General features: G+C 38.7%; 1 protein-coding gene across 5 annotated transcripts in view; it reads right to left on the bottom strand.

The window, feature by feature from the left end:
* RPGRIP1L (RPGRIP1 like) overlaps positions 1-24948 on the bottom strand; it is a 104888-nt gene that overhangs the window by 10022 nt on the left and 69918 nt on the right. For 4 of the 5 annotated variants that reach the window (XM_033218417.1, XM_033218415.1, XM_033218416.1 and 1 more), the window contains 2 exons: positions 9185-9368; positions 1099-1183 (listed from right to left, as the gene is read on the bottom strand). In XM_033218417.1, coding sequence (XP_033074308.1) covers positions 1099-1183; positions 9185-9368 — 269 coding nt within the window. The remainder of the gene's footprint in view (positions 1-1098; positions 1184-9184; positions 9369-24948) is intronic. The other variant, XM_033218418.1, reaches the window with a different exon arrangement.

The following is a 24948-nucleotide window of genomic DNA, read 5'->3' on the forward strand; positions in this document are numbered from 1 at the left end:
CTATATTATCAGATCCCAAGAGCTAAGAATTCCAGTCTCTCTTCTTCAAACAGAAGATAAAATGCTAGTTTGGAAGTTCTTTTGAAAAATATGTCTTTAACATGGCCCTCTGGAAAGGAAAGAACTTGAGTCTCCTAAGGCAGCAGAGTCAGTGCTGTTTTTGAGGCAGTGATAGGCTGTGTCATCAGTAGGTCATAAGGCAAGGAGAAGTGGGCAATGGAGACAGAAAAGGTGTACTCAGGCCGAGGGAGGAGGGCCAGCAAGGGGCACTGGAGAAACCAGCTTGCGGTTAACAAGCAGCACAGGGGTAACTCCTCAAACTCTGCGGCAGAAGCTCACACAGAAGCACTAACTTTTTAAGATCAGTTTTTTTTTCTTCTGAAAATTATATACATGTATTTTCTCTACTGAACCAGAATTGCAAGGTATCCTATTTAAATTAGAAAAAAATGCCTTCAAAAAATAATAATGAAATGATGGCTTATTAAACAGTGATAGTAAGATACAAATTAGTCTGAAAGGCTGATGAGCCATTACAAACAATAATATTAATGTCACTACTCACAATGATTGCAATTAACACTCACTGTGCACTATGTGTCAGGTACTATACTATCTGTGTTACATATATATCTCATTTAATCCTCACACCAACCCTCTATGGTGTATCATCTCCATTTTAACATTGAAGAGAGAGAGGTGCAAGAAGGTTACGTAACTTGTCTGAGGTCAGTCAGCTAGAAAGCAATAAGACAAGAATTTACACCCAAGGCATGTGACTCCAGAGTGTACCCACCTTTCAACCTGTTAGTCTTTACAACTACAGGAGTGGCAACAGGATACTTTATACACGTTGCCCAGTCTTTGGTGTTCAAAGTCCTATAGGATCGTTACAATGACTTTGTATAGTAGGAAGGGCCATTACATTTCTAGGAAGAAAGCGATCTACAGAGATCCCGTACTCATTCAAGGACACAGAGTGAGTCACAGAACCCCAGTGTTCTGCTTCCTTATCTTGTGCCTTTTATTTTAACCACATCCTGCTACAGAGATCTACTTTACGTAAACCATTAGATAATTTGGACTGCCAAAATGTACCTTCTATTAGGCATCTCTTGTTTTTGTAGTATAGCTTTTAAGATGTCTCTCTTTGCTTGGTTGTTTTCTTTATCCACGTAGATCACTATACCAAAAGAAAAAAAATTCCAAAAAGGAAGTCACTCAGGAATAGGCTACATTAGTCCCACTCTGTATTTTTAAAAATACCTGTTTTTAAAGACACAAGCCATGCCACCTCACTTGTATGCCTGGGAAAAGAAAACAGCTCCAGAAACCAGAATCAAATCTGAACAGTCATGTGATCTAATGTCATGTCACTGGCAGGTTTATGTGCACACTGTCAGAAAAGATACAAGCAACATCTAAGAGTGCCACATCACTGTCACTGCCTGTTAATGGCACTGGCAGTCATGACAGTAAAAGCCAACGGTCTTTATTGCTTTGTATTTGTGGGATTTACTGCATTTTCTTTCACCCAAGAAGCAAGTGATAATGATAATGTATGGCAGAGTGCTTGTCCTTCCTGACAGCCTCAGTAATTTAATCCTTCTCTCCTGCCACAACATGCAATAAAAGAGGCGTCTAGTGTATTGGGTTGAGGAAATCCACAGGCTGACGCCTGCTGGTTAGGGGTATAGGGAGAGAAAGGTGCAGGGAGAGAAAGGCTTTTTAGGGTGTGAGGTTTTTGGTTTTAAAGGCACATGCTGGCTTCGAGGAATGTGGCCAGACTTCACTTGGCTGAAGCATGAGATTAGATAACTGACCTCAAGTCTCAACAGAAAGAAGATGGTAAACTCTTGACATTGTAAGTAAGCGTCTGCACTTTGGGAAAATGGCATCTCAATGTGCGAACACTACAATTTTCCTCCTGATTATTTTTTCTCAGTTCGGCAGCCTTTCAGCCATGCATTAGCTTCTGAAGGCATTTCTTTTTCATATGCCATTTTGGATGTAAAGGCTCCCCTGTGACCAGATCTCAACTTAGAGATTATCCCTGGTCAAAAGCACACAAAGGGTGAAAGATATCATGATAATTCTAAAGCCATTTCTCCTTAGGCTGTGCCAGGAACAAACATCTTTTATGTTGAAAATGTTTCCCTGAACAATTTTAGTTCAATTCCAAATTATGATGCTATCAACTCATTTGTTTGGCTCAGTTGAGCAAATATTAACTGAGGGCCAAAGGCACTGAGTAGGCACATAGTGGGAGAGACATAAAGGTACAGGTATAGGGGTGGGTTAGTGGTGTCAGAGAAGAATCATCCAAGACATAATAACCAAGTTAATAATCAACTCTGGATAGCCAAAGTCAAACATGAGCTCCTAGCTTACTGCTCTTTGCATGATATCATATTAGTAAATGTGGCTAGTTATATAGGTTACCGAAGTTTATAGAAATCAATACAGATTCAAAGGTTCAGAGTATTTTGTTTTATTTCTCAATGCCAAAAAGTCATGCTAACAGATCACTGGAAGATAGTACTTTGTTTTTTAGAAGCTGCTAGTTACACAATGCTAAAGGGGAACTTTTTTTCCAAATGGGATTTTTTTTTTTTTTGGCTGTTAATTACCAATTCAAGATATGGTACACCATATTGTTTTTGACTTCAGAGTTGTAAAGCTTTTATGTCATACTGGCTTCTTTGAAGACAAGGGTAATCTCAGTGGTTAAAAAAAAAAAGACTGAATTTCAAATGCCAGCATTCAAATAAAGGGTCTTCCAATTAAACCTAGAACAGATTTGATAAATTTCAATGGCTTAAAACTTTTTTTATTGTGGCAAAATATGCATAACATAAAATTTACCATCTTAAATTAACAATTAAGTATTCAGTTTAGTGGCATTAAGTACCTACACATTGTGATACAACCGTCACCATTATCCATTTCCAGAACTTCTTCATCTTCCCAAACCAAAACTCTACACTCATTAATCAATAATTTTCCATTCTTCCCTCCTCCCAGCCCGTGGTAACCACTTTTTGTGTGTATGAATCTGACTACCCGAGGTATGTCATGTAAGTGGAATCATACAGTATTTGTCCTTTTGTGTCTGGTTTATTTCATTTAGCTTTGGTGTTCTCAGGGTTCATACATCTTGTAGCATATGTCAAATTTCATTTCTTCTTAAGGCTGTATAATATTTCATCATATGTATATACCACATTTTGTTTATCCACTTATCCTGTGACAGACATCTGGATTGTTTCTACCTTTGACTATTATGGATAATGCTGCTCTAAACATGGGCATACAGGTATCTGAGTTCTTGATTTCAATTCTTTTTGGTATATACCCAGAAGTGAAATTGCTAGACCATATGGGTCATTCTAAATTTACTTTTTTTTTTTCCTTAGAGATGGAGGTCTTGCTCTGTTACCCAGGCTGGAGTGCAGTGGTGTGATCATAGCTCACCGCAGCCTCGAACTCCTGGGCTCAACTGATCCTCCCACCTTAGCTCTTAGCCTCCCCACGGTAGCTGGGACTACAGGTGCACACCACCATGCCCACCTAATTTTTATTTTTTGTAGAGATGGAGTCTCCCTATGTTGCCCAGGCTGATCTTGAACTCCTGGCCTCAAGTGATCTTACAGTCTTGGCTTCCCAAAGTGCTGGAATTACAGGTCTAAGCCACCATGACTGGCCTAATTTTTCTTTTCAAAACATTCTTACCATTGAAATTGGTTTTAAAAAGTGGTGTTGTTGGGGATTCCCTATGCTTCTGCTTTATCCAGTTGGCCAGCATACTATATTTCCTATTCTCTTAATAAAGATAAAAATAACTGCCACTATTTACTGGGTAATATTTATGTGCTAGGTACTACACTCAATACTTTTACTGTCATCATGTAGGTTAAGAATCTGACCCACATTTTACAGATGATTAAATGGATCCAGAGAAGGTTAGGAGTTTGCCCAAGACCACCTAGTTAGAATGCGGCAGAGCCAGAATTTGAATCCAGCAATATCAGCCTCAAGAGTCTGCTCTCTTAACCTCCATGCTACATAACCTCTCCTTCTTCCATGTGCAGCCAAAGTTTTCCTGTTAAAGCTCTAGTCATTTTGTTAACACAAGGCTAGAGGGTGAGAATGTTTCATAACAGTATCAAGGGAAGTCACCTCATTTTCTTTTGTTTCATAAAGGAATATTGCTTAGATATACCTTGTCTAGGTATGTCAAATCATATTTCTTGGCAGAAAACTTTCAAAATATTCTTTTTGAAAATACTCCAGCTACTTAACAATAAGCTTAGTTCTCCAAAAGTGTACCAAGTTGGAACTACGGCTCTCCTGCTTCCACAAACGAGGCCTAGAATGGGCATCTTTATTTAGCCCAACGGTTCTCAGTCTTCATTGTGTATCACAACCCCTTAAAGGGCTTGTTAAAATGCAGATTATTGAGTTGTATTCCCAGAGTTTCTGGTTCAGTAGGTCTGGATGAGGGCCTGAGAATTTGCAATTCTAACACGTTTCCAGCTTCTGTTGCTGCTGGTGGTGAGGGTTCTACACATTGAGAACAATTGTTTGGCCCAATATTCATTTGCCAAATTTTTAAATGGGATCAGGAGATAGTGAACCCTTTCGGGTTGAATACTGTGGGAAAGAGGAACACTTTGGCCACCTCTGATTATGTCATGATATTCTATGACTAACCATGGTTCATCTGGTATACTAAAATCCTAGATGGTTAAAAAAACTTACAATTTCAAAACCTGAAATACATCCTATAAAAAGTAACTCTGGTGATTATTAAAAGTATCAGAACTCTCCAAAAGTTAAGGTATTTACCTTTCATTCCCCTCAGAAATCATATTTGTTTACGACTTGTATGATTTTGACATAAACTTACTGAAAGCATATGTCTCAAAAAGGATACAAACTAGTAGTCCAAATACTTTAGTTGATCTTCAGTCATCTACCATTAAAAACATATCCTTTACTTCTGCAAGCTGGATAAATCCCTATATTCTGTTATCAATGTCATATGGCAGAAGAAATGCAGATGGCTTAATTATAAGGAGTTGATAACCTTGAATCTCAGATAATGTTTGTATTAAAGAGTTATCATCCCTATCATCCTTATCTTTGTCAAATTTCTCCTCCTATTAGTCATAAAATCTGATGTTTTACATCATCTTCATCTTTTGAATTAAACTTCAATTGTTCCAAAAGACAGACTGTTCCAAAAGACAGACTGTTCAGAGGCTAAAGGTCCAGACCGGTATAAGTCTCATAAAAACTTTGGATGATTTCATTAATCTTTTTCTTCCCATTGTCAATTCCATTGTAGGTTTTATTCGGCCCAGACAACATTCTTCAGACCTACCATTAATCTTATTTTTTCCCAAACTATTTTCTTGCCTTTTCAGCATTCTCTGAGCAAAATTTTCAGGCCCAATAAAATACAAATGTTTTGTTCTTGATACCACTATCTGGCAAGTAAATTCAATTTTAGTTTTTCAGTGTTGGTATTCCTTAAATATATATGGGTGTGTGTGTGTGTGTGTGTGTGTGTGTGTGTGTGTATATGTGTGTGTGTATATATATATATATATATATATATTTTTTTTTTTTTTTTTTTTTTTTTGAGATAGAGTCTCTCTCTGTCACTCAGGATGGAGTGCAATGGCACAACCTTGGCTCACTGCAACCTCCGCCTCCTGGGTTCAAGCAATTCTCCTGCCTCAGCCTCCTGAGTAGCTGGGATTACAGGCGCCTGCCACCATGCCCATCTAAGTTTTGTATTTTTGGTAGAGACAGGGTTTCACCATGTTGGACAGGCTGGTCTCAAACTCGTGATCTGCCCGCCTCGGCCTCCCAAAGTGCTGGGATTACAGGTGTGAGCCACCGTGCCAGGCCAATTTTTGTATTATTAGTAGAGGCGGGGTTTCACCATGTTGGCTAGGCTGGTCTCCAACTCCCAATTTCTTGATCCGCCTACCTCAGCCTCCCAAAGTGCTGGCATTACAGATGTGAACCACCACGCCCAGCCAGGAGATATATATTTTCTTTGTGTGTAGGTTACACTGGTTTTAATACCTCTTAATAAAGACTGAATTCAACTATGAATAATCTAGGGGATCACTAGTCTGCATCTCTCATTTTATGTACTTAATTTGGGCCTGAACATACAAGTCTCTTTTGCACAGATTCAGGTCACAACGTAGTGTAAAATCATTGCTAGGTTCAGCTAACCTCTCTACTGCATGGTGTTCAAACAGGAGATAGCATGTACTAATTGTCCTCTAAATTATCCATTTGAATTAAAAAGTCAGTTTGGAAATAAAATTACTTTCATTAATATTTAATGAGATTTGGAAGATCTAAGTCTACATTACATTGACCTTCTGTATCAGGTAACAAGTGAACGGTAAATCATTACAATAATTACATGAGATAGTTACTTATTAACCAAAGACTCAAGGAGATCCCCCCTGAAATGGAGATGCAAATATAATAATTTGAAATAAACATCTTCATTATGTCATACTTAAATGAAAAATAAAACATTCAACAAGCTTAATATTAATTATTTCTCAAATTTGCTGATGACCTAGGAGCTCATTTTTTCAGATATAACAGACATAAAACAGCATTAGTTTGCTTCTAAGCACGGAGTACATTCCTTTCCCCTTAAATATCCCTTAAAATTATCCTTAAAATATTTTCCCAGAAAAATATCCTTAAAATTATTTTCAATTAATCTTGAAAATTCTACACAGTCAAATCTCATTAGATAGGAAAAGAAACCAAAAAAAGGTATAGTAAACACTTTTACTGAACTCATTTCTAACAGATTACTGGTTTTCTTGCTGCTATCAAATGATTAATTCATTAGAAACATAAGTAACTGTTAACATACCAATTAGACAATAAAATACCCTGCAGTAAAGGGAAAAAACAAACCAAAATGCACCAACAGGATGGGCATGGTGGCTCACACCTGTAATACCAGCACTTTGGGAACTGAGGCAGGTGGATCACTAGAGGTCACGAGTTTGAGATCAGCCTCGGCAACATGGCGAAATCTTGTCTCTACCAAAAATACAAAAATGAGCTGGGTGTGACTGCGTGTCCCTCTAATCCCAGCTACTTGGGGGGCTGAGGTGAAAGGATTGCTTAAACCCAGGAAGTGGAGGTTGCAGTAAGCCAAGATGGTACCACTACACTCCAACCTGGGCAATAGCCCCAGACCCCCAGATCTAGAGGTAACCATGTGAGAATGTACAAAATTTGGGCCATTTGAGCATATATCACAGTTTGATCTAAAGAAAGATCTGTATTGCTCTTCAAGCAAATGGAAACATCTATTCCTTGACATGGCCAAGTTTCTCAATACACAATTAATCTCTAAAAAACAATTTTGTTGCCAGTCCAACCAAATATTCTACTGCTGACCTTTACAAAGAATAATACAAAAGCCAAAGAGTTTGTCATTTTTCTTGGGGTATCTTTCTTAAAACTAGTTGACTGAACAGTTCTTTCATTATTAATAATATTTTGATATGGTTTTCTTTTCTGGTACTCTGCAATTGAGGATTTCCAGGAAGCCTGAGAAAATACTTTTGGAAATGTTTTCTTTATATTAAGTGCATGAAATGAAGGAGGAATCAGATTCTTGTCCTGTCCACACTACTTACTTCACATGTGATTTCTTAACACACCTGTTATTGTAGAATTTAAGCTGGACTGGATCTTAGAAAGCACCTTACTTTTCAAATAAGAAACCAAGGAATCATGAAATTTAAACATCTTGCCTTAGTTCACATAATAGTAAAAATTGGGGATAGAGGGAGGACTAGACCACTAGGCCACATCTCTGGATACTTAAGACTACTGTCTTGAGGAATGAACATATTTCTAAAACTGCCAGATGGGGAAAAAAAAAAAGGTAATCATGAGCATTTGTAATCCTGCTGATACAACAGCATGGTTATACTGTTGATTAAAATGCAATTTCTAAGATTAGTAAGGAAAAAATAGTGATGAACTAGCATGAGATGGCCTATTTTGCTAAAAATAGCACGACACTCCATTTTTATGGTTTGTTTTAATGTAGAGCTCTAGGAGAACATACTAAGCTGTTTTAGCTTAGGGTCATGGTAGCCTGATAATATTTTCTATTTCTCTCCAATTATATACTAACAATCACACAATAAAGTTGATTGATCTCAGAATTTATAGGGTACCTGTTGGGTCTGTGCTGGTCCGGTAAACTTACATGTCAATTGGCTGCTAGATCAAGCCCTAAGACAGAAAACCTGCCTGCTGCTATGAATGGATGCGTGTGCTATATGATGAAAGGTGTAGTAAGAACTTACGCTTCACTCAATTAAAATCTTGAACATCTAGACACTGAGAGAGATATACACACGTATTGTAAAAACATCCAAGTGATGACATTGATCAGAAAGGTAGACAAAAAACAGGACATTGAAAGCTTTGAATCATATGATTAAAAAAACTACTTCTCTGAAAGATATTTCTTTGAAATATCATATATTTAAATTAAATTCCTAATTATAGACCCAGCTGACATTTTTCAATTGAACTATTACATAGCAGGACCATCTTAGAAATATTTTTTCACATTGTTTTGTTTTCTCTTAACTTTGGTATTACCTCAACTTTCTTTTCTTTTCTTTTTTGACACAGGGTCTCACTTTGTCACTCAAGCAAGAGTGCAGTGGCAAGATCATAGCTCACTGCAGGCTCACCCTCCCAGGCTCAAGCAATCCTCCTGCCTCAGCCTCCTGAGTAGCTGGGACTATAGGTGTGCAACACCATGCCCGGCTAATTTTTGTATTTTTTTTTTTTTTTTTTTTTTGTAGAGACGAGGTTTCGCCATGTAGCCCAGGCTGGTCTGGAACTCCAGAGCTCAAGCGATCCACCCATCTTGGTCTTCCAAAGTGCTAGGATTACAGGTGTGAGCCACTGTGCCTGGCCCAACTTTATTTTCTTAATCTTTATGCTACTGGTTTGACTTTTATTAATCAATTCTGACAAGACTTCCATGAATTTATGTGAACATTAGAGAAATAAACTTTCTCTCTGTTCTTTCTGCTTCTTTCATAAATAAAAAAGACAAACATAAAAGTCTATATTACAAATGAATCATACATACCATTGCTATAGTTATAGTAGACCCACTGCCCACTCTTGGGTTTTGGAAGTGACACGGGTGTCTCTTCAGCAGGAAGACTGTAGAATCGACACTCAACGAACAGCCGTTGGATAGTGTCATCCATGGTTACTTGAGAATCATTAAGGCTTAGAGCTATGATCTCAATCCGAATTTTTTCTGATGGCTGTTTAAAGAGCAAAAACAAAACAGAACAAAAAGAAATAAAATAATTGAACAAAAAGATCCACTATTACTTTCCACTATCAATTTTAAATAAAACACGAAGGCCAATGGGCTTCTTTTCTTGAATGCAATGTACACTACTGTATGTTACACATGATAGATTATTCACGACAGACAGCGAGAATGAGATTCTAATGCCCCAGGGTTTGAAGTTAACAGTGTCATGGCAATAGTCTCCTAATTTACATTTGAGGCTATAAATACCCCACTAGTAGTCTATCAGGAGTGAAGATTATGAGATCTTCATCTCCGATTGCTTTCAGAATGACAAGTTGTCCTTGTTTCAAACTATGTAATGAAGTACGTGTTTATCACTGCTTTTACTTAATCTACAGTACCTGAGAAAGTTTCAGTTATTCAGAGATCAAAGCCTGTTGAACACTTTATAGGTATTATGCTAATACGTGTAGCTATATGAATCAATATTAACTAGAGCAGAAACTACAGTTCATTCTCTCATATTCTGCCATAATATATTTTGTTCAAGAAATAATACATTTTCAAGCAAAAGAAACAATTTTATGTCTAATTTGAACATTTTTTCACAATTTATTTTTAATTTTATTTTTACAAAATTAACAACTAAAATGGTGTTTATTTAATTTTCACTTTAATCCTTGCTTAATAGATTTTGGTGTTATAGACATTAACATGGGAATTACAAATGTTTCCTTGATTAATGATTTCAAATAATTAATAGACTAGGATTAGAAATTGTATCACACTCCAAGATAGCCCCTCAGTTAAATCTGTTTTTTACAATTTAAAGTTTGTCTTTTAGTATCAAAATCCTATTTTACTAAATTTAGGGACATGCTATAAATTATATAACTTCAAATAATAATTAGAAAAACCTGAAAATAAGACCTGTTTTTATGATCAGCTTTTAGGAATTCATTGTTAAATGTAAATCAGTGTGTAAATTCACCATAGTGGTTACTTAGATATTTCAAAGCATATAATTAATCAAATTGAAAAGTATAAGTATCCTATTGTAAAAATATTACCATAAAGAACAATTTTCATTGCTGTCAAACCCCCTCAATATTTGATGAAGTAATTTTACCCCCTTCTTTCAAAAGACATTTTCTTTTATTATGTATTCTAAGACACTTTAACTAAAAACCGAAATCTGAATATTTCAATAAGGTTATTTTATTATTCAGTAGATTCATGGAAATTTTACTAGGATGACAGAGAAAATTCCACACCATTCTGTCTCCACTAATACAGGTACAAGGCTGCAGCTGGCAATATTACTAGGATTAGCATAGTATGATGAAATATTTAAAGGAAAATTTTTTCTAAAACCTAATAAATCAAATGACTGCCAAATGTCATTAAAGTGATGGTCTTTGACTTGAATATGCTTTTCATATTCAAATTTGAAAAGAAAGAGATGAAAGCCTGGAAAGGTTACTCGGTTTCAACTAATAACCTCAAGCCCTCTCCGTTCACGTGCATAAAAAATGAAGTTGGCTCTATTGTCTAATCTCACTTCAGAAAACCCCTTCTCTGCTCGTTGAAGACTACATGGTAAAGAAAATATTTTAAATGATATATTTTTTCTTAAAATGTATTACGGTTGTGAAAATACTGTAATACATATATTTTATAATTCTGGTCTAAGTGCAGCATACTGTATAGTTAATTCTTCTACGTAAGTTGGAATTTGACAAACTTAGAATTATTATAGCAATAACATCTTATAAAACATTTATGTTTCTGCACAAAAGAATTAAAGGAAAATAGCCACAAAAAGAAAAAAGTGGTATACATACTTATTTCTACTCTGTGAAAATAGGAATTTAAAATTGTTTATCACAGAACCTGATAAAGAAGTAAACGAACTTGTAAATAGCAGGGGAATCAAATTTATCTAAGTGGTTATTTTATTAATAATATATTAGCTATACAATCCCCATATGAAAACTTGCATTGTTGTAAGAACCAATTTAGGCTGTCAAATAAGACTACATGCAACTCTTTAAAGTTTAAAATACAATCCTAGATAAAAGTATTCACTTGGATCCCAGCCAAAACACAAAAACAAAATAACAAAACCCCAAACACCAAAACAACAAAAAAGAAAACTCACTGTATTATCAAAAAAGTCAAGAACTTTAAAATTCTTTTCATGATGTCCATCTTATGTTTGGTCAATTTTTTATATTTATTTGTGTATCTCTACACTACTGCCATTACTTCGATCAAATGTCCTTTTTAATTCTCTGACCAATACACCTGGCAGAAATGATCAGTTACTGTTTCTTCATTCATTTAATGCTACATGAATCAACTTGGAATAAATCCAAAAAGGGGTAAATTTTAAGCAGCTTTTACCTAAGAAAGTAAGCTCTAAATAAATAATTTTTCCAAACATAAATTTTGACAAACGAAGCTAGACAATTTATTTTTCAACACTGGAACAATTCTGGTTGTGTTCAAGCCCCTCTGATTAAAAAGTTCAACCAGATTTTATATAAAGATCTGAAGACTGGCCAGGCGCAGTGGCTCATGCCTGTAATCCCAGCACTTTGGGAGGCTGAGGCGGGCAGATCACGAGGTCAGGAGTTTTGAGACCAGCCTGGCCAACATAGTGAAACCCCATTTCCACTAAAATTACAAAAAATTAGCCGGGCGTGGTGGTGGGTGCCTGTAGTCCCAGCTACCTGGGAGGCTGAGGCAGGAGAATGGCTGGAACCCGGGAGGCAGAAGTTGCCGTGAGCTGAGATTGCATCACTGTGCCACTGCATTCCAGCCTGGGCGACAGTGCGAGACTCCGTCTCAAAAAAAAAAAAAAAAAAAAAATATATATATATATATAAATAAAAAAATCTTAAGATTAAGAAGCACATTAAATGCATAATAGAAAACTTTATCTCAACATGTCAGAAATGAACTCATTCTCGCTCCTCTCCCCCAATCCTATTCATCCTGTGTTATTTCCTACCTCAGCTGATGACATCACCATCCACCTAGTCCCCTACAACCAGGAGACATAGCAGCATCCTTGCCTTTCCATTTTTTTCACACCCACTATATCCTAAAGGTCACCCATTCCTGCTCATTATACTTTCTAAATATCCACAATTGGCCAGGTGCAGTGGCTCATGCTTATAAATCCCAGCATTTTGGGAGGCTGAGGGGGGCAGATCGTTTCAGCCCAGGAGCCCAGGAGTTGGAAACCAGCCTGAGCAATACGGCAAAAACATGTCTCTCCAAAAAACAAAACAAAAACCACACACACACACACACACACACACACAAACTGGCCAGGCCTTGGAGTGGCATGTGCCTGTGGTCCCAGCTACCTGGGAGGCTGAGGTGGGAGGATCGCTTGAGCCTGAAAGGTTGAGGCTGTAGTGAGCCATGATCGAGCCACTGCACTCTATGCACTCTAGCCTGGGTGACAGAGTGAGACCCTGTCTCAAAAAAAAAAAAAAAAATCAATTATTCACTGAATTGTTGAAAGCATATGATATTTCAGACATTGTTTTAACTGTTGGGGATATAAAGAAAAATAAGATGTTGTTTCTTTTCTATTTTTTATCTTAAGAGAAAATGCTAAGTTCCCATGGGGGTAACTAATACAATAGCTTCCTAGTTATTAGAAGGTAGAAATCTGACAGAACAAGGAGGGAGAAAATAGAAGGAACTGACATAAGAGATTTGAGAGCGAACTGGTAGCCGATTGATGAGCGTTATGAGACTGTAAGCTCAGTGACGGTAGGGACTATTAGATTGCTCACTGCATTATGTAGTACACAATAAACAAGTGGATCTACTCTCATGACAAGAGAGAGGTGAGGCACTCATCTCTAATCTCTGGTCTGCAGTCCCAACCATTCTCCTTATTGTAGCAGAATTCTCTTCCTAAAAACCAATCAAATATCATCTTTCCATCTGAAAAGTCTTCCTATTGCCTTACACTCTAGCCACTCCTTTAAACTCGCGGTGTGCTGTTTTATATTGCTCAGTTTTTGCATCTGTTATTTATTGTGTGAAATCTTTTCCATCAAAATTCTACTCTTGTGAGGCCCTGAACCACACATCCTCTCCTTTATGGCAGCAATACTGATCTCCAGGAACGAGTTGGTTATTTCCTCCTCTGGACCCTCACTGCCCTTCTCCATCACATTGTACTACATGGAACCGTTCACATATTTGCCTCTCTCTATAGACTCTGGGTTTCAGGAGGGCAGGACCAATATCTTACTCATTTTTTGCTACTTCACATCCTCCCCAACATAGGCTCTCAATAAATATTTAATGAAATAGTGGAGACTATATATCTTTTATATATTCAGAATATCTTTTATTTTTCTTCAGGGTCTTGCTTTGTTGTCCAGGCTGAAGTTCAGTGGCAAGATGACGACTCACTGCAGTCTCAATCTCCCAAGCTCGAGTGATCCTCCCATCTCAGTCCCCTGAGTAGCTGGGACTAGAGGAGCAAGTCAACATATCCAGATAATTTTTAGTTTTTTTTGTAGAGATGGGGTTTCACTATGTTATCTGGACTGGTCTCAAACTCCCGGCCTGAAGCAATCCTCTCACCTGGACCACTCAAAGTGCCAGGATCACAGGTGTGAGTCACAGTGCCCAGCCTAGAATATATTTTATTTATTGCCAGAACTATGTGAAGCTGCAGGTATTATTGCCTTCTCATTTAAAAAATATTTATTACGGCTGGGCGCGGTGACTCGCGCCTATAGTCCCAGCACTTTGGGAGGCCAAGGCAGGCAGATCACGAGGTCAGGACATCAAGACCATCCTGACTAATACGATGAAACCCCGTCTCTATTAAAAATACAAAAAATCAGCTGGGCATGGGGGTACGCGCCTGGTACTTGGGAGGCTGGGGCAGGAGAATCACTTGAACCTGGGAGGAGGAGGTTGCAGTGAGCTGAGATCGTGCCACTGCACTCCAGCCTGGGCGACAGAGCGAGACTCCACCTAAAATATAAAGGATGTTGTGTGCCTCTATGTTTTGGGGAGTGGTTATTATTAACTGCTGACAAATATATAGAACTCTTGTTCTTCTAGATTTTAATGAAATAAGACTATTGCAAGACAGCTGAATATTGTTGAATCTAAGTGGTAGGGTACTATTATTTCTACTTTTCTGCATGTTTGAAATTTTTCATCATAAGAAAATGGGGAAAAGTTTCACTCAGGTGAATTGGAAGAGGTCCTAAATAATATACTGATTCAAATGACAGTAATTGAAGCAAAGGCTTTTAAAGAGATGAATAATAATGGTTGTTCAGAATTACTAGAGCAACATAACGGGTCATTCCTCTGCAGGCTATCAGCATCCTTTGATACAGGAAATTGGCCAGACAGCACAGGCTTTAGACTTTTCCTGTTTTGTTTCCCCTCTACATGTATGAACTTTTGTTACCAGGTAAGATGCTTCTTCTCAGTTCTTTTTTTCTTGTTCACCAATTACTCTATTAGCGTCCTCAGTCAGCAAGATGTCAGTATCACCATGTAAAAAGAACATTTGTAAATTTTGATTGTGGGCTGGCTGTGGTGGCTCACGCTTGTAATCCCAGCACTTTGGGAGGCCGAGGCAAGTGGATCACTCGAGCCCATGAGTTCAAGACCAGCCTGGCCAACGTGGTGAAACCCCATCTCTACTAAAAATACAAAAATTAGTCAGGCGTGGTGGTGGGTGCCTGTAATCCCAGCTACTCGGAGGCTGAGGCACGAGAATCTCTTGAACATGGGAGTCAGAGGTTTCCGTGAGCCGAGACTGTGCTACTGCACTCCACCCTGGGTGACAGAGAGAGACCATGTCTCTCAAAAAAAAAAAAAAATTTTTTTTATTGTGGTGAACAGAAGTCATTCAAATAAGAACTGCATGCAACTTATTTTTAGTTGTCTGTATAGATGGACACTATATATTATGTGATTAAATGATCTAGAAATGTGATGACAGCTCATATTACTCTAAAAAAATAAATTATAGCTCTTGTGATTTTGGCTCAATTCCACTATTGCTTCCTGACTGATGATAATTCATATTTTGGATCATATTTTTCTATGTGATCTAAAGTGTTTACTTAGGCTTATTATTGGCGTGCTTAAAATTTTCACGTCCTACTTCACAGGATTGTGCGGAATTTTTCCTCTGGTTTCAGCCCTCACAGCAGCCACCCTGGAGTTGAATTGTTGGGCTTCTGAAAACTAATTCAACCTGACAAGCCTTAAACACAGTACTGCATAATTGAGAATGGCCCATGATAAAGGCCTTGCGACTTGTTTCAGTCAGTTATATTTAAATCTAGTTATGGTGAGATTACAGGTGAGCTTAATTGCATTCCAAGTTTCTGCACTGAATAGGCATTTCTTTAACTTTTTATTATAAAACATTTCAAACATGAGAAAGTAGAGAAAATAATTTGGTATATTCAAGTAGTCAGCCATCTCAAACAGATGTTACCATTTTTCGATAGCTGATTTAAGTCTTTTTATTGTTGTTGAAGAAGTCTTTTTATTGTTGTTGAAGAAATAAAATATTTCAGATACAGGTAAAGCTACCAGCTGCCAAATCGCTTGCCCTCCCCTCCTCATTCCCCCACGGTTACCACTATCTTGAAGCTGGTTGTATCATTCCCAAACATGCCTTTATATTTCCTACTACATATGTGTATATCTATAAATAACATACAGTATTGTTTTCTGTTTTTTGGTTTTATATTAGTGGTATCATACTCTTGTTAATCATTCTGCAATTTCTGTTTTTTTATACTCAATACTATATTTTTGAGATTTATTCATATTTATTTTTCAAATCCAATTATTCATATTAACTGTTGTATAGAATCCTATTTATATTGCATATATAATCTACAGTACATTTATTTACCTACTGATGAACAATTACATTGTTTACAATTTTTTTGCTATTACAAACAATGTTGCATTGAATATCCTTTTATGCTTTCTTGTATACATGCATGATTCCCTTAGGAGCAGAATTGCTGGGTAATAGGTAAGAGAATTTCAACCATAAAGGATTATCAAATTAATCTCCAGATAACTATAAATTGGAGTATTTTATATATTTTATATTTATAAAAATTGTGTGTGTGTGTGTGTGTGTGTGTGTACATAGATACAAATAAAGCCTACCTGTAGGAGCCACAGTATGTAGAACTTGTTACTTTGTAACAAAACAACAGAGACAAAATGGAACTAGAAGGCCAAGATCTACATCAATGCTCTTGAAGAGTACAAATTTTAATTGGGGTGAGCTCTAAGACAAGCTCAAAACAGTTGGTTAAAACAATCAGACTCAACCACTGGTATTGACAGAGCCATATGTAAGTAGGGTAGGAATGCATATTAATTAATGGTGATTCTTACAAGTTCCCTTCTTCAGGCTGGGCATGGGCAGAGACATCATCTCAAAGACTCAAAAAAGTCCCCTTGAGTTCCTCACACTAGGCTCCAAAGCTTCCTCTTACATTGTGCATCAAATCCACTCTTCATACGAGTTCTGGTTAAAGCATTTTGATTGTTTTAAACAATAACTTTTTAGGGGAAATAAATACATAGAAAGGTGATGTCTCCAGAATCTCAAACTGTTAAGGCAATAAGGTTTTTAACAAACAAAAGAAAACCACCCAATTGTCATCAGTGGCAGTAATCTATCTTTTCTAACATGTTCTGTTAAAATGTACTATATTAAACAAATAAGGTAAATGTTGCAAACTTCAGTGATGGGGATCAAAACAGTGCTTACTTTTAGAACATTGTCACGGTGTCCTTATATGCCCTATAAATTACTATGTCCATGCAGTGACTTGGATTATTTTTTCCTACCCTAGTATCAAATTAATCTCAATATAATTATGCCAAATAATTATAAATTGGTATTATTTTATCACCATAAAAATGGTGTGTGTGTGTGTATAAATAGATACAAACCTGAGGGACATGACACATTTCCATCATTAACTGTGGTTTACTATGGCAGCAATGTGAAGCAAGGAGAATTTTAAAAATCACCCTCAATTTCAGGTGATTTTGATCTGCTACTCTCCTTTCACCATCATTGAGAACAGATGTTGTAGTATGGTGGCTCTCGATTTTGGCTGCACACTAGAATCACCAGGGGAGCTATAAACAAACTTCTGACTTAATTTATCCGGGTGGAGCTTGGGCCCTGGCATTTAACAATGCTCCCCAGATGATTCTAATGTGCAGCCAAGGGTGAAAAGTACTGCTTTTTTCTAAAGCTATGGTTCTTGCACTTTAGCATACCCCAGAATCATTTGATAAAACACAGATTGGTGGACTCCATAGAACTTCTAATTCATTAGGTCTCCGGTGGGGCCAAGGATTTGCATCTCTTACAAATTCTCAGGTGATGCAGATGCTGATGTTGAGCTCTGGGGATCACACTTTGAGAAATATTGCTCTAAACCAAAAAAGATTCATCTTCCACCGATGGAGACTTCTAACATCTTTATAGAAAGCTTCCACAATATTCATGTTAAACTGTTATTTTGCTATTATTCAACATTTTAGTACAGAATTAGCTAACTACTTCCTTTTTTGAGTCAATCCAAGCTCACCATTAAAAATAATCCAACAATAAAAATTACCAAATGTCAAATATAGAAGTTCCTTGTTTCATTCTACCATCTAACTCACGAGTTGGCAATTTTTTTTTTTCTGTAAAAGGATGAATACAAATGTTTTTGGCATTGCAGGCTATATGGTATTCAACTTTGCTCTTGTAGAGTGAAAGCAGCAATAGATAATATGTAAACGAATGAGTGGCTGGGTTTCAATAACAGTGGAGGGCTGGATTTGGCACATGGGTCATTGTTTGCTGACTCCTGCCCTAGAAATATTCACTGCTAATGCTGTGTGATGTACATCTTCCCAGACATTTTCTTTGCTTACATAAAGCTAAAGGTCATGTCTGTATGCACAAATAAAAATATATGTATAGACCTTTTTGTTTTTCTTTTGTGTGTGTGTGTGTGTTGCAGAGACAGGTTCTCCTCTGTCACACAGGTTGGAGTGCAGTGGTATGATCACAGCTTACTGCAGCCCTGAACTCCTGGGCTCAAGTGATCCTCTAACCTCAGCCTTCAGAGTAGCTAGGACTACAGGCATGTGTCACCAGGCTTGGCTAATGTAAAGAAGTTGTTTTTGTAGAGATGGGGATCTTGCTACATTGCCCAGGCTGGTCCTGAACTCCTGTCCCAAAACAATCCTCTTGCCTTGGACTTCCTAAAGTGTTAGGATTACAGGTGTCAGCCACCACATCTGGCCCCATTTATTTCTTTTTAAATGAAATCATCACTGAGGCATAATTTATCCATTAGTTTGGCTAATCTAATGGATAGTGTCAAATAGGAGAAAACATGAATTTTCAAACATTGTTATGTATAACAATGTTCATTTTAAGCAGAAATATTTGTATTAGCAAAAAATGATAGAAACTTAAGGGTCCATCAAAAGGGGCTTATTTAAATAAATATAGTACAGCCATATAATGAAATATTATGGGTATGTTGAAAGAAATAGAGTATGCTGTCATGGAAAAATGTTGATGGTATGTTAGTAAGAGTTAGTTAAATTGCAAAGCATAAAAAATAGTTTTAAAAGCAATTTCTACCAGGAGAGTATGTCAACATTTCTGGTTTTATATAAAATATATTTTATTTTTATTTATTTATTTTTGAGACAGAGTCTTGCTCTGTTGCCCAGGCGGGAGTGCTGTGGTACCATCTCGGCTCACTGCAACCTCTGCCTCCCAGACTCAAGGATTCTCCTGCCTCACTTCTCAAGTAGCTGGAATTACAGGTGCCTGCCAACACACCCGGCTAATTTTTGTAGTTTTAGTAGAGATAGGGATTTACCATGTGGGTTGGGCTGGTCTGGAACTCCTGACCTCAAGTAATCTGCCCAACTCACCCTCCCAAAGTGCTGGGATTACAGGCGTGAGCCACTGTGCCCAGCCAAGTAAAATATATTTTAAAACCTACTTTCTATCTAGCTTAAGCTTCCACATGTAAAACATTGAGAGTGGCTTATTTTATCCACTGATATCATATTTGATTCCTAAGTGATTTAATAATTTTTCATATGTGAATTCTAAAGCTAGTGAAGTGCTTTTTGCATTGTGCCTTTCAAAGTTTTAAACATATTTTGCTGAATATCATTATTGTAATCACCTGGGAATGCCAGCTTATTGTTCAGAGAACCTAGTTTCCAGGTAGAATTGCAATTTAGTCCAATTGAATATGGCAGTTTTTACAAAACTGCTGAGTAGGAACAGAGAAAGAGAATGATGTAAATATGGACTGCACAGAAAAGTCCATTGTCTTTCAGTCTGTAATTTCCCATTCTCACCTGTGGGCACATTTTAAGACAGCTGTGAGTTCATGGCGATACATTTTGTTGTGAAAAATGAAAGCTGCAGTATTGAATAAAATTAGAAATAATGCAAAAGACAGATTGTTAATTTTTTTAATGCCATGGCAGATGCAAATGTTCAGTTTTGATGTCTATTTTGAGGACCTGAAACAAGGCTTTTAATCAATGTATTATACATCAAATTTATACTGTTAACTTCTGATTATTCAAATTAATAAAATATTCATAGAGAAATGTCCAAAGTTTTACATTTCTCAGACTTCTGTCCCCCCACCCTCGCCATTAATTATCATGCCTAGAAGCTTTTTAGTAAAAGCAGCAGTTGTCAGGCTGACGGAATCTGACAGGCCAGCAAGGCCCAATTACACTTGCGCTATGTGGCACTTTGATGTCCGGGAAACGAAGAGAGATAGGGCAAATTGGGTGGCACATTATGTTAATGACTTGATTTAATCCAGCCACTAAACTTTGTGTAGCCTGTTAAAAAAGATGCTAACACTAATTATGCCACTTTGGAAAGGAAAGGAGGGGACAAGCATTTCATACTGACAAAGTGAAACTCATAAATGTTGTAAATGAAATGAAACAAAATGAAGTAATCTATGATTAATTATACATCACAGACATGAAGAAAACAGAAATAACCATGTAATATGTAGAAGTACTGGGAAATCTGTTAGATTCCTTCTAAGGATCAACATTTCTAAGAAATAACTACGAACTGTCAGATTCTGTAACATGAAGAACAGAAACTGAATGATCTTAAATTGCTTACACAGTATATCAGATAATTTGAATTCACACTGTAACTGGCATAAATGATACTTATCTAGGACACTACTTCTAGAGCTAATTTTGTGACGTTATAAAATAGAGGCAAGCGACTCCCCTCGGCCTCCTCGCCATGGACGCGAACGACTCCCGGGCCCGCAAGGGCTCCTTGCGGAAGTTCCTGGAGCACCTCTCCGGGGCCGGCAAGGCCATCGGCGTGCTGACCAGCGGCGGGGATGCTCAAGAAGCTTGAAAGATCGTTTTTGTGTCTCCATTAAAAGATTGAAGACTGTGGGCCAGACCTAAACTAATTCCACTGGCATCAGAGAGAAGGATTCTTTACATATTGTCATTGATAAATTACCCAGTCTCAGGTGTTTCGTTATGGCAGTAGAAGCAGACTGAGATGACTTCCCTGCTGCCTTTAAAGAAATGACCTGCCATGTCATGAGAGGACATGTGAGAGGGCCCATGGCAGGGAACTATGGAGCTTCCAGCTGCTGAGAGCTTCCGGCTGCTAATGTAGTTGACAATTAGCAGGAAGTCATGGGCCTGAGTGTTACAGCTGAAGGGAGCTAAATTCTGCAAACAACCATGTGAGCTTGGAAGAGAACTCTGGGTTCCGGAAGGGAATATAGCTTATGCAATATCTGGATTTGCACCTGAGGAGAAATAAGTCCTGCCTGGACTCCTGAACTATGGACACTGTGAGATAATAAACGTATGCTGCTATATTTGTTCACAGCATAGAAAACTACTGCACGCAGCACTAGGACTGGATGTATAGATTGGGGATTCCATGACATAGAGAAATAAATGCTATCACCCAGGGACAGCCTGTAGAATACGAGAATCAGTGTGCCAAATAAAGAACTTGGAGGAACACCTACATTCTAGGAAGGAGAGGGAGACTTGCTATCAAAAAAAAAAAAAAAAAAAAAATCTGGAAGATGCCATCAGGAAGGGATGAATAGAGCAAGGAGAGAGTAAAGTAGAGGAAAGCCAAAGGGATGGAGCGCTTAAAGAAATGCCAAGTCATCAACCATGCACAATGAATGCAGCGAGGAGATCCAGGAAGTGAAGACCAAAACGTCGCCAGTGTAGGAATCGTGGGGGATCTTCTGAACAGTTTCAGTCAGGGGTGGTGGTAGAAATGTGGGGGTCATATATAATGGGCTGAGGAGTGAAGGTGGGATGATTTTTCAAAACACTAAGTGAAAAAATAGATAGTCCCTAGAGATTCCAAGAATCCAGTGAGGTGTCTTTTGTATTTTGCTCATCCTCCGCTCCTTCTCTTCTTCCTTCCTTGTCCCTCTTCCCCTACTTCTCCCTCTTCCTTCTCTTTCCCTTTCTTTCCTCTCCCTCCTCCTCTTCCCCCTTCTTCTCCTTCTTTCACTTCCCTTCCTTCCTCCTTTACCTCTGTCTCCTCCCCTTACTCTTCCTTTTCCTCCTTTCCTTCCTGCTTCTTCTCCTTTCCTTTTCCTCTGCCTCCCCCTCTCCTCCTCCTCCTCCTCTTTCAGAATGAGATAGATCTGAAATGAAGGAAAAGTTTCACCAGAGGGCAAGTCTTTGAGCTTAGCTTCTCATTGAGTCATTTACTATTAGTTGCTTGCTGTGCGCCAGGTAATGGCTGCAAGTACAAATCTGCTTCTTGCTTTGAAGGAGGCTGTGCTAGGCAGAATAATAGCCCCACACAGACATCAGCATCTTAAGCCGAAACTGGCTATGTTTCCTGTTACTTTGCAGATGTGATTCAATTGTGGATCTTGAGACAGGGAGGTTATCCTAGAATACATGGGTGGGCCCAATAAAGGGGTTCTTATTATAGGAGGGAAGCAAAAAGGTCAAAGTCAGAGAAACGAGCTTTGAAGCAGAGGCAGGTGGCATCAGAGGGAGATGCAGAGGCTCTGTGGCTGGCCTTGAAAGTGAAGGAAGGGGCCACAAGTGAAGGAGGGCAGGTGGCCTCTGGAAGCTAGAAAAGGCCTCTGGAAGCTAGATTTGGCCCTCGATCCTCTGGAGGGAGTGTAGTTGTGCTGACATCTTACTTTTGGCTCAGTGAAACCTGTATCAGACTTCCCACCTGCAGAACAGGAGATAATAAATTCGTGCTTTTTTAAGCCACTGAACTTGCAGTTTGCCGCTGTAGCCATAAGAAACTCACACAGTGGCTGATGGCAGAAGCAGCCTCCCTGCCCTCCAGTTCCATGCTCTCCTTGGGAACCACTGGGGCTGCAGCATCTGGGGAGGAACTCCCAGAAAGCTTTCCCGGGGAGGTAGTGTCTGAACAGGGTTCAGAAGGAAGAGCGGGGATCAGACGACGACAGAGGTAGACAGTGAGGTGGCAGGGGATATTTCAGAGAGGGAGCATCAGGGACAAAACCTAGGGTCAGGAGTGTGCAGGAGAAACCCCAGATGCCTCAGCAGGTGCAGTGGGGCTGGACTCCAGAGCGCGGAGTGGGGAGCCCAGGGTACTGAGGCTGGCGCTGCCCGGTTGGCCCCAAGAGATCCTGACGACACAGAGGAGCTATCGAAAGGCTTTTGTAGGGAAATGCACAGGGTAAGGTGGGGATGTTCGGGAAATGATTTGGAGGAAGGGGGAGGAGGGGATTGGAAAGCTAGAAGCAGGAAGTCCAGTCACGTGGTTGTCACAGTGATAGGAGCTAAGGTGGTGGGTGTCAACGGAGAGAAAAGACAGAGCTAAAATTCCTTAAGGCCACAGAGTGGGTGTAAGGAATAAGGTGAAGTTCTAGGGAAGACAGAAGATGGGGAGCTGAGTTGACACTCCTCAACCGGGCTGCTACCAGCAGGGAGGCACCTTGTAGATGGAGCAGGTCGGGGAGGAAGTAAACCTCAGGAGACCAGGTGGTGTGTACAGCGATGCCTGACTGCCTGCTTCCCCAGTGCCCTTCATCGTCCTCTGGCGGTGCTTGTGTTGGGGACAGGCAAAGCTTGGAAATACCTTCTTAAGAGATTAATTAAGGATCTGACCAAGCCCAAGGATTAGGTTAGTGGTGTTTTCCAGCTCATCCTAGACCTACATTTTGGTCCCACTATCCCTCCCCAATCCCAGGTAGCATTTAATATTTGGGAGTAGGCTGCACCTTCTCCCATCCCCAGGGGCATCTGGACCAGGGAAGGGCATCTGTGGGAGGAAGAAAAGAGACGGTAGCCACACAGGCACTCCTCCTATTGATAGTGTAAACCATTAAAGCGTCTTTGGGGTTAAGAGGGGTCCCTTTTCCAGGATAGCCAATGACTCTGTGTACACGGAGGGAACAATTCTCCCTCTCAACAGGCAGGTAGGAGCTAATTTTAATAGCACAAAGAATTTGTATATAGGCACTGATCCTGGTGGCAGATTTACTTGCAGTGTGTGACATCAGCCAAGTAACTTACTTCATTAGTTTGCCAGAGCTACTGTAATCAAATACCACAGACTTGGTGGCTTAGAAAATAGAAATGTATTGTCTCAGTTCTGGAAGCCAGAAGCCCAAGAGCAAGGCGTCGGCAGGCTGCTTTCCCCTGAGGACTCTCTGCTTGGCTTGTTGATGGCCATCTTCGGTCTGTGTCCTCACATAGTCCCCCTTCTGTTTCTGTCTCCTAATTTCTCTTTTTATAAATGCCTCAGTCAAACTGGATTAGAGCCCAACCTAAGGACCCCATTTTAACTTTAAAGACTCCATCACCAAATCCAGCCACATTGTGAGGCACGGGGGTTAGGAATTCAGCATATGCAATCTCAGTTGTATATCTACAAGGATGCACTGGAAATTGGTGATACAGACACTGTGCTTTCATGTTGAGTCTGTCTTTTGTTGTAAAGGAAATAAAAAGAAACTTTGATGTAAAAAAAAAAAAAATAGAGGCAATTTTTTAAAAAGTGGGGATAACTATAGAGTAGGATTATCTAATTCCTTTTTAACTAGTTTGTGCCTCTAATCTATTTTTTACATTACATTATTGACAGCATGATCTTTCAAAATGTGATCTAAGCATGCAAACTCCTTAAGATCAGGAGCTTAATTTTTTTGTATTCGTGGATCTATTCCCAGTCCCTAGAACAAGGCTAGGAACACAACAAATGTTCACTACATATATATCTGTTTAATGAATGAGTGATCTTCTATCCTCATTCCTTAAAAATCTCAGAGGCCTCAATACTCTGGATTATGCCTACCTTTTCAGCCTATTCTCCTGGGCTCCCTAAGCATACCATAACGGCTTGGCCCACCCGGAAACCATTCTGAATTCCAGAACAAGCCATGCACTATGTTCTCTAAGATTCTCACGCTTTTCATTCCTTTGGCCTATGATTTTCTCACCCTCTTCATGAACTCCTAATCATC

This window comes from Trachypithecus francoisi, unplaced genomic scaffold, assembly GCF_009764315.1.
Source record: "Trachypithecus francoisi isolate TF-2019V2 unplaced genomic scaffold, Tfra_2.0 Lachesis_group10, whole genome shotgun sequence".
Taxonomy (NCBI): domain Eukaryota; kingdom Metazoa; phylum Chordata; class Mammalia; order Primates; family Cercopithecidae; genus Trachypithecus; species Trachypithecus francoisi.